The 9883-nt window shown below is 47.8% G+C and overlaps 2 protein-coding genes across 2 annotated transcripts; one reads left to right on the forward strand and one right to left on the reverse strand.

Moving 5' to 3' along the window:
- Positions 1–3955: 3955 nt before the first annotated feature.
- On the forward strand, positions 3956–5278 carry BJ212DRAFT_1488174 (uncharacterized protein; the record flags this gene model as incomplete). The annotated part of the gene is made up of 3 exons (XM_041341349.1): positions 3956–4168; positions 4335–4361; positions 4412–5278. The coding sequence occupies 3 exons, from the start codon at positions 3956–3958 to the stop codon at positions 5276–5278; spliced, it is 1107 nt and encodes a 368-aa protein (XP_041185800.1).
- A 3192-nt stretch (positions 5279–8470) lies between these two features.
- Positions 8471–8635, reverse strand: BJ212DRAFT_1287760 (uncharacterized protein; the record flags this gene model as incomplete). Its single annotated transcript, XM_041332003.1, has 1 exon — positions 8471–8635. A coding segment is annotated over one exon (165 nt), but the record flags the coding sequence as incomplete, so codon positions are not given.
- Positions 8636–9883: the final 1248 nt, after the last annotated feature.

Here is a 9883-nt window from a genome sequence, read left to right on the forward strand (position 1 = left end):
GATTGATCTCAGTACTAGTACTAGAGCGGCACTCGACTTGATTGGTTCGATAATTACATCCAGTTTAGCAAGGCCATCAATCACGGCCACTTCTCGATACTTACTAGTCACTAGCTGCGGGCAGCGATTCAGATTCTCGACTTTTATCCTGGTGCGTCTTCCCGTAACGTTAGTTTGAGGGTTTGATGACTGTTAAAACATTGACGTTTAGCAGCAAAGGATATACACGAACGTCGCTCTTGATCTTTTTTAGGAAAGTCTGAAATACTACTAATACTATTCATATAGAATAGCATATAAGCAGTGATCTCGGTCAAAGGTGTCGATGGCGGGCCACAACTGTTTGAAAAATAACTCAACTTGTGAAATTACAATAGGTGCAGCTTGTCCTTCGGCAACTTCCACCAGCTAGGTGGGTAATTGTCGTCTCCATTTTTCTCTGCGACGGCCTGACTCTCCAGTTAGTTGCGTCGACGCTGGTTCATTATATATCTCACCACCAAAGCACCACCTTTCCACCGAGTCACGAACCCCAGGCCCTCAATGGTACACCTCTTTTAACGTGACCGCCACCCATAACAACCTTGCACTCTCGGCCTAACTCTGCATAGCAGGCATGAACCGCTATCCTACAACACCCAATCTGAACACCTCCATTGTATCCATGTGCTCTCTGCTGCCTCCCAATGCCGCCTCGCGCCATCTCTCACACCGCCGCTTCCTTTCGGAACCAACCTCCTGCCATATCCTCAGCGCCTCCTAGCAACCTGCTGTTGGAGCCGGATTCAGGAACAATCTCGACGGAATATGGACGAGCCCGACCTAATGGTATAACGTTTGATATCGACCGATGTTCGACATGTAATACAAGACAGGTGCTGGAGGCATGGGAGGCGCACTGGGACGAGAGGAAGCGCTGGACGGAATGCTGGAGGCTTGTAAGAATGTGCTGAGAGGGACGGGAGGAAGCGCTGGAGGCTTGTGTGCGTCGAGGCTCGCTAGGGTGCACTGGAAGTTTGCAAGTGTGCACTGGATTTGAATTCGGTGCTGATTTATAATTAGTCGTCCATGGTTGTACATGGAGAAGAAAACACGAAATAATAATGGCACCACAAAATATACCAAGAGGCTCGCGGAGGAAGACATACCATTTATCTTGAAGTGAGCCTCGTAAGGGGGTGCTCAAAGTTGGAGGGCATACCCTATAAATAGATGGTGGAAGATGAGTCTCTCAAACCAGTTTCCCATTACGTGTACATAGAAGTCCCACTCAATTTTGATTTTATTCTGCCAGCTTATTCGACGCAGGCGTCACTGAGCCTGTAATGTGCTGAATGGCTTGAGTATCTGAACATTCTGTCTAGGTCGGTTGGTCTCACTGGCAGTGTGAACGAGTGTGTGCGATGAACACGCCAAACTCAAACACGGCATCCACGATCACTGCATCACACCTAATAATGCGGACGAGTGGCAATCCAGTCAAACACCACAAGAATCTCGCCTGCACAATACCATGGAGCCCGTGTCATCTCCGTCATTTGGGTATGATGTACCGCAGCTGCAGTTCGGCAGCGCACAACACATCCTAGCTGCATCCGCAGTACGTGGCGGGAATTTGTGCCACAGTACCCCTCACTTCGCTGTAGATCTGTCACATCTAGGCTGCGCCGCTCACCTCGAAAAGCCCGCCCCTGCACGCCAACAGTCAGTCCCCTGGAACCTGCAAAGTACGCTCGTCAGCACATCAACACCCTCAATAGGTACTCACCGTGCTGTTCTACTAGCAACTTTCAGTCCGGGGTCATTTTTTTTGTTCAGAAATTGGAAAACGAGCCCGAGGGAAGACAGCGGGTGAGACAAAGGCAAAGAGAGGTGGGAAAGGGGGTGAATGTAAGGGTAGCCGTCGGGTCACTGGTCGTGAAGATGGAGGCGACGACCGGATTGCCGATGAATCGTGGGATGAAGAAGGAACTGAAGTTCTTGACTTGAACACAAAGGACAGCCCGATGATCTTATATGCATATGGGACGAGCTTCACAGGAAGATTGTGACAAAGGCTAAGTTTGCGTGGCACACGCTACAAGCCTTAAGGAAACCGACATTTTGACAAAGTGTGAGTTCTTTCAATATGCAAAAACATAGTTGGTGATCTTATCGTATGATAGGGCATGGACCGCCGTTCGTGCCCATAACTCCTAGAATTCCATATGACCCCAATAGGCACCGAGAGTAGTGCTCCCCGAGGTGCCTGAGGCACGGTTGGTGCTGCACTCCCGCTGTCACAAAATCATAATTCTAATCCTGCATTCATATCTCACTTCAGGGTAGAACACCAATATTCGAGTAGCAGACTGTCGAACGATCTTCAGGATTCAGGTAAGATTTGTGCGTTATCCAGTGCGAATCTTTTGAATTTCATTCATTGGCATGGCGCAGGTATAGTATCAACCAAAGATAAACGACCTACGTGGCAAGACTCTTTTCTAATAAATATCAGGTGAGTGTCGCCTGTCATAATTCACCATCTCACCATGCTCTCAGGCTCTTCTTACGATATACTCATTGTCGGTGCCGGTATAGCAGGCCCAGCCCTTGCCTATGGCCTTGCCACAAAGACATAATAAGCGCAACGCTCCTCTGCGGATAGCTCTACTTGAGTGTTCATTGTCGAAGCCAGACCGTATCGTCGCCGAAATGCTCCAGCCTGGCGGTGTTACCGCCCTCAAGACGCTTGGTCTGGAGTCATGCCTCGGGGAACTTGGCTCTGTGTCTTTGTCTTTGTTAGGTTATCACGTTCTGCGAGGGGAGCAGGGCATTTGCGCTTCATTCCCTGAAGGCCATGTCGCGAAAGCTTTCGACCACGGAGCATTTATCATGGCTTTGTGCGACCGCGCACGGCAGGTGCCAAATATCGAGGTGATCGAAACCACAGTAACCGGTCTCATTGAGGACAAGGACACACATCGCGTAATAGGTGTTCTCGCTTCCAAAGCGGGCGGTCAGCCAGGGTCATACTTTGCTGTCCTCGTCGTTCTTGCGGACGGCTCGTTATCCAAGTTCAGAACTGCAGTCCTCGGGGACATGCCATATGAACCTTCGCAAAGGGGTTACCTGGCAGGTCTGACTGTGAAAGACCTGAAGCTGCCGACGCCTAAGTATGCCACTATGGCTATACTGAAAGGCGCTGGACCAGCCATCCTTTTTGAGCTCCCCAACAACGAATATCGGATGCTGGTCGAATTGAAGCAGCAGCCGCCGCCAGACCTCAAGGTTTGTAATTCTGCCTTGTTGTGTGGTCGTGATCGTCCCTACTTACCATCAGTATTGCAGAAGCATATAATGCGCGACATTGTTCCTCAACTTCCATCATCGGTGCGCGCACCCATTCTCAATGCTCTGGAAAAGTCACGTGTGCGACGAGTCCCGCATCATTATCTTCCGCCCATAAAGCAGGGAGAATCTAGCAAGGCAGGCGCCTTTCTACTGGGTGATTCATTAAATATGCGCCACCCGCTCACTGCGGGTGGAATGACGGTTGCCTTGAATGACGTAGTCATCCTCTCCGATCTTCTGGCCCACATCGAGAACTTTGGCAACTGGGATGAAATCTCGGCCGTCCTCTGGAAGTGGCACCACATGAGAAAACCACTCGCATCTACTATCAATACCATGAGCATGAGTTGGGCTGGCATATTCGCAGCCGAAGATACGTCAATATTTTCTATCAAATCCTTGAGAGCCCGTTCAGCAACCAATGTTTGAACAAGATTTTGGTTTATGTATGTGTTTGTGTTGGAGCGGCATGGAAGCTGCCGTGACGGAGTCTCAATAATCTTTCCTTCCGATCATGACTACTCCCTGCACGACTCGAGGTCAAATCAGTCCTTATCAGCGAAAGCAGATCCACTTGGCTATCACTGTACTCATAATCTCTACTCAATTTCAACTATTTAACATGATTGAGGATGGTGAATCCAAACAATCCAAGGCCCAGTGGAGTGAGGAAGAGGTTGATGGCCTTCTGTCATATCTACAACTGCAGGTGTTGAAGATTGTTGGGGTCACTTTTAGAGATGAGACATTTTGCGAGGCTGCAAAGAGCATTGCGCATCTCTCAAAGCAAGGATTGCCCAAGGACATGGCACAATGTAAGAGAAAGTGGAAAGTGGTATGTCTCCCTTTATCATATTACCTAGCTACATCGCTAACTACCCCTACAGTTGAAACAAATCCATCTCACCATTGAGAGATATCACAATTGATCTGGATGTCACTGGGACAACGTCAATGGCGCCAATATACATGAGCAAGCTGCAGAAACTCAGTGGACCCAGTTTATTGATGCCAGCACTGGAAATAAGGTATGTTTATATTGGCATCTCCAATGTACTACTTTATGACTTACTTACAGATTATGAAACCATTTAAAACCAATGGGTGGAGATATTGGGAGAAGATGTCAGTGATTCTCCTGAATGGGAGTGGTGCTCATGGGGGTAGTGCCTACAACCCAGCTTCCTTGGCTGTGCAGGCTTCAGGGGGTGCTACTGCTTCTAGTGCTGAGGCAAGTGGGTCCATGGCCACCACCACCAGCACTGCATCAAGTGGAAGGATGATGGGACTTGATGTCAGTGTGCCAAAAGCTGCCACCACTGGTGGGGCTCATGGCCTTGGATGGGGCAATGCCAGCCTCGACTTTCATGCTGGATGGGATCAGGTTGTGTCTGCACTTCCATCCATCACCCCTGGAATCACTCAAAGCTCTATGAATGTGCCCCCTCCCCCCTCTTCTGTTGCACCCTCCAGCACCAGCAAACACTCTCACTCAGACATGGTCCTTTCCTCCAACACCACCCAAACTTCAGCATCACAGGTGGGTTCTGCCAATGCCAACAAAAAGCCAAGGTTGTCAGCACATGGTGGCAGTCCAATATCGTGTGTCGCTAGTAATCAGATGAGCTCTAAAGCAGCAAAGGATGCTGCTAGCACTGCTGCCTTCATAAATTTACAAGGTTCCATCAACTGCCTGACGGACAGCCTTCACTTGTCGGTGGCCAACTCAGAAGAAACTCGGGTGGTGGATGAAAGGTCCCAGGCCTTGGCCTTCATGCAGGATGAGGAGGGCATTCTGCCAGTAGACCAAATCACCCTCATGAATGTGTTCTCAAGGAGCCCAGTGGTATGCAGCACCTACTTGTCTGCCAAGGTTGAGAATTGTGTCCCCTACTTGCAATCTGTTCTTGTTCAGGCTGCCAGGGGGGATTTTGGACCGCTTTAAATCATATTCTCACATGCAGATCAAATTTCGTCTCTTTCATTGCACTTTCATCTCAGTTCTCATTCATTTGTCTTGTTTTGTTCTTCTTTGTTTCTTGAATCATGTTACATAGCTGTCACTCTTTAATATGCAGCACATATTGTTGTAGTCCTATGTACACTAAATTGCATTGTGAATCTAGGCATCATTTTCATCATCATCCTTGCTCCCATAAAACTCATCTATGTCTTCCAGGTCCTCTGGCTCTTCATCAACATCCAACAAGTGAAATACGTCTTCTAAGTCATAGTCCTGTAATATATTCTGGTAGTCTTCCCACATCTCTGTTGCCATGTGATCATGAAATGTGTTTGCATCCGCATCATCACCAATGATTGCATTGACATTGTCAGAAGTACCTTGATCGTCCCATGCTTGACTGGCTTGTCCTTGAAAGGTAGGGTTGTCATTAAAGACAGCCCTCTGAGGAAGACACCCTTCATTTAGGTCATGAATAAGTATGTAATTGTGCAGTGCACATAGCACTGTGGGAATATGAGCCTGGATAGCTATCTTATACTCTGGGGCAACTAAAAGAATGCAGAAGCATTGCTTCATGATGCCAAAAATACATTCAATCACATTATGAGCAGAGGCATGACAAAGGTTAAATAACTCTTCTTTGTTAACAGGCCTAAAAATGTAGCATTGGATGAGCTAGACTACAAAGAGAAAAAAAGCCTTGCCTGACACCAGCACAACCCCATTCAGCCAGGTGGTACCGAACACCATGGTAAGGAACCAAAAGTTGTCAGGATGAGGGGAAACCAAGGTCTGCAAGAAGGTATTTTCCAGGCAGAACATTCAAGTCATCATTTTGAGCTACATCCCAAAGCAGTGCATCTGTCGCTGATCCCTCCCATCCAGTCAGTGCGAAAGTGAACTTGAGGTCGAAGTTGCAAATGAAGAGGCAGTTTTGAGATATGAAACCTTTTCAGTTGTAGTATAGATGGTGGCTGGCTGAGGGAGGAAATGCATGAATATGATTGCCATTGATTGCTCCGATGGTATCCCAGAAATACAGCCAATGCTTTGGGTTGTTGCGAATGGTGCTGGAGACAGGAGTGTCGACTGCAGGAAGGTGGACATATTTCATGTAAAATGGGTGGTGTTAAGAACCATGCTCAAAGGAGAGAGACTGACTCAGATGGGCTTGGCCTCAGCTTGTATGCTGTGCTGTCATATCCCACAATCCGGACCCACATTCCATCATATTCCCACGCCTTCCAAGCCTATGTCCGGACCACACTTCATATCCAACTCATTCCCAGATCCCCTTCCACTGTGTGCTCCACACCTCAGCAGGATCGACTACACTCCGGATTTACCCCTGAGCTCCAGACCATCGGATCTCCACTGCTAGCCTGAACCATAACCCCCTGTCCCATCCACCCTATGTACACTCCATCCAGCAAGACATTCGGACTTCACCTTGTCTCGGATTCTGGACTATATCCACCTTCTCATATCCTGGTCCTGTATCCACCTTGTCTTCCAGATCCCCAGATCTCCGGACCTCTGGATATTAACACTGGACCTATTCCCACCCTCTGTCCGATATCCTGCACCTATCCCCATTTAGGCATTCTCTGCCTTCCGGCTTTCGGTTACCTCTTGTTCTGTCTTGCTTATTGATCCTTGTACGAGTCCTCATCTCTGAGTTCATTTACTTATGTTCTGACTTACTTACTAATGTGTTTCCACATGCTCGTACATAGCCCTGCTCCTTTGCTTATTGATCCCCTCAGATATTCTCCAGTATATAACCCCTGTAGATACTCCTGTAGTTTCCTTAGTTTGAATATCAACTTAGACTTGCCCAATCCTCTCTTGGACTTTGATCCACCTAAGTCTGTCCTACTCATCAGGCCTAGGGATTGATTCCCTAGGCCGGAGCTTTGCCTTTCCGGCACTTACCCTCTTTCTGGACTTAGGTCCAATCCCTGTCTCTCCGACTCTACCTTAGGGTAGTCTACCTCTGTTTGTTTCTACATCGGATGAAGTCCGATGTAGCTCCTATTCCTTCTGGACCTCCTGTCCCTCATACCTCTGGGCATCCTGTCCTTCGGATGTTCCACCCTCCATACCTTTGGACATCCTGTCTTTCGTACCTCCAGACTTCCTGTCCTTCTGTCCTCCATCATCCTGCCCTCCTGTCCTCCTGTCCTTCTGTCCTCCGTCATCCTGCCCTCCTGTCCTCCTGTCCTCTGGACCTTTGGACCTCCTATCCTTCCATTCTATTTCCTGTAGAAGTATTACCTTGTAGTGGGAACTCTCCTGAGCACTTCCTGCGTTCCTCCGGAACTCTCCCGCGCTCCTCCGGAAGTCCTCTAGTGCTCTCCAGCAGAGTAGCCAGCCTCTGGAAGTCTTCTGGACTTTGTCGGACCATCATTGGACCTCATATGAAATGAAGGGCACATACTTGGGTAAGGGGCACAGTGTACAAGCTGAGGCCAAGCCCCTCTGAGTCAGTCTCTCTCCTTTGAGCAACATGGTTCTTAACATGTGCCCCTTACCCAAGTATGTGCCCTTCATTTCAGAGGAAGTCCAATGATGGTCTGACAAAGTCCAGAGGACTTCTGGAGGCTGGCTACTCTGATGGAGTGCTAGAGGACTTCCGGAGGAGCGTGGGAAACGTCCGGAGGAGTGTGGGAGAGTTCCAGAGGAATGCAGGAAGTGTTCAGGAGAGTTCCCACTGCAAGGTAATACTTCTACAGGAAACAGGATGGAAGGATAGGAGGTCTGAAGGTCCAGAGGACAGGAGGACAGGAGGACAGGATGATGGAGGACAGAAGGACAGGATGTCCGAAGGTACAGAGGGCAGGATGTCTGAAGGACAGGATAATAGGATGTCCGAGGGTTAGGAGGACAGAACGTCTGAAGGACAGGATGCCCGGAGGTATGAGGGACAGGAGGTCCGGAGGTCCAGAAGGAATAGGGGCTACATCGGATGAAGTCTGATGTAGAAACAAACAGAGATAGACTACCCTAAGGTAGAGTTGGGGAGACAGGGATTGGACCTAAGTCCAGAAAGAGGGTAAGTGCCGGAAAGGCGGAGCTCCGGCCTAGGGAATCAATCCCTAGGCCTAATGGGTAGGACAGACTTAGGTGGACCAAAGTCTGAGAGAGGATTGGGCAAGTCTAAGTTGATATTCAAACTAAGGAAACTACAGGAGTATGTATCAATCTCTTGAAGACATGAATATTGACCCCAAGCTCACAACGGATGTGATCTGGGTGACCAAGAATCAATTCGATGACCCACTCTTGCCTGGTCAGGGCTGATGTGTGGTAAGGCTCAGGGTCATTAGGACTGTCCTGTAGGATTACATGTACAGTAGCAGTAAGTAGTACACTGAAGATAAGAGTGATATAACAAAAAATGCACTGGTGAAGTGCAGTATCATGAGCCTGGGGGGAGTCTGAGTCCAGTTCAAAGGTTGAACAAGCGGAACCACAAGAGGTCTCTGTAAATTAAAAGTGTTAGCAAAGAGTGGATTTGCAGGTCCTTGATCCATAGATATCATATCATATCATATCATGTTATCGCTCACTGACTACTTTCAGACTCAGGTTGAATCTCTGTCATGCTCATGCTGACCAAATCATGTTTGGTTTGGCAAAGTCTTGTTCATGCATCGGTTGCTGAACAGGCTCTGAAGGCTTATGATTGTCCCTGTATGTAGGTGAGGCATTTGACATTATGCAGGAGGGAGCATTCAAGTTTTTCAGGAAAGGTCCTGAGTATTCTGATGAACCCATGTCATTAGCAGCAGGGTCAGTAATATATTGATAATTGTCACGATCATGCTGATTTGGTTCCAGACTCCCTACATCTGCAAAACCACTGAAATGAACGCTTAGCTTAAGTGCTTTATGGACACTTACGAACACTTATGACTTTAGTAGCACACTCACGCGATTAGTGGAGATGCTTTTACAGTTATTATTTTATTTTGCAATTCTTAACTTATGAGAGATGGAGAACTGAACATTTTGATCAATGATAATCTTTTGCATCTTGCTGGAGATAGAACACGAGCTTGATTTGATCTCAGAGATAACATAGTTGAACCAGACAACATAGTGCATAAGCTGACATTATCACAGGAAATGTAACTAGTGCAGGTCTGAGCACAATGCATGATACACCTCCTTGTCTGAAAAATTGTTCAGGTAAAAGTGCTCATACACCTCCATACTTGTTGCTGCACTTGCCCTATGGTTAGCTCCTTCGCCATACACAGGGATAAGCTCTACTGCATGTGTGACATCTGTGAGCAGGATAACTGCACCCAATCTTGTCCTCTGACTGCCAGGCCCATTGTGATATTTTTGGGCCACTGTATACATGCTGATGGCAGGCTGATCACATGGATAACCAACAACCTCATAATATTGCACATACAAGAGCAGTTGATCCACAAGGTATTTGGGAAGTGTGACGTGGCAAGGCGGAATGGGCTGAAAGATAGCCTGCACTTGCACAATGAAATTACTGTGTATACCACAGTGAGCAACATATAGTTAGGCGTAAAAATAAATCTTACCAGTATGGTCACCATG

Source organism: Suillus subaureus, assembly GCF_016647635.1.
Source record: "Suillus subaureus strain MN1 chromosome Unknown BJ212scaffold_129, whole genome shotgun sequence".
Classification (NCBI taxonomy): Eukaryota; Fungi; Basidiomycota; class Agaricomycetes; order Boletales; family Suillaceae; genus Suillus; species Suillus subaureus.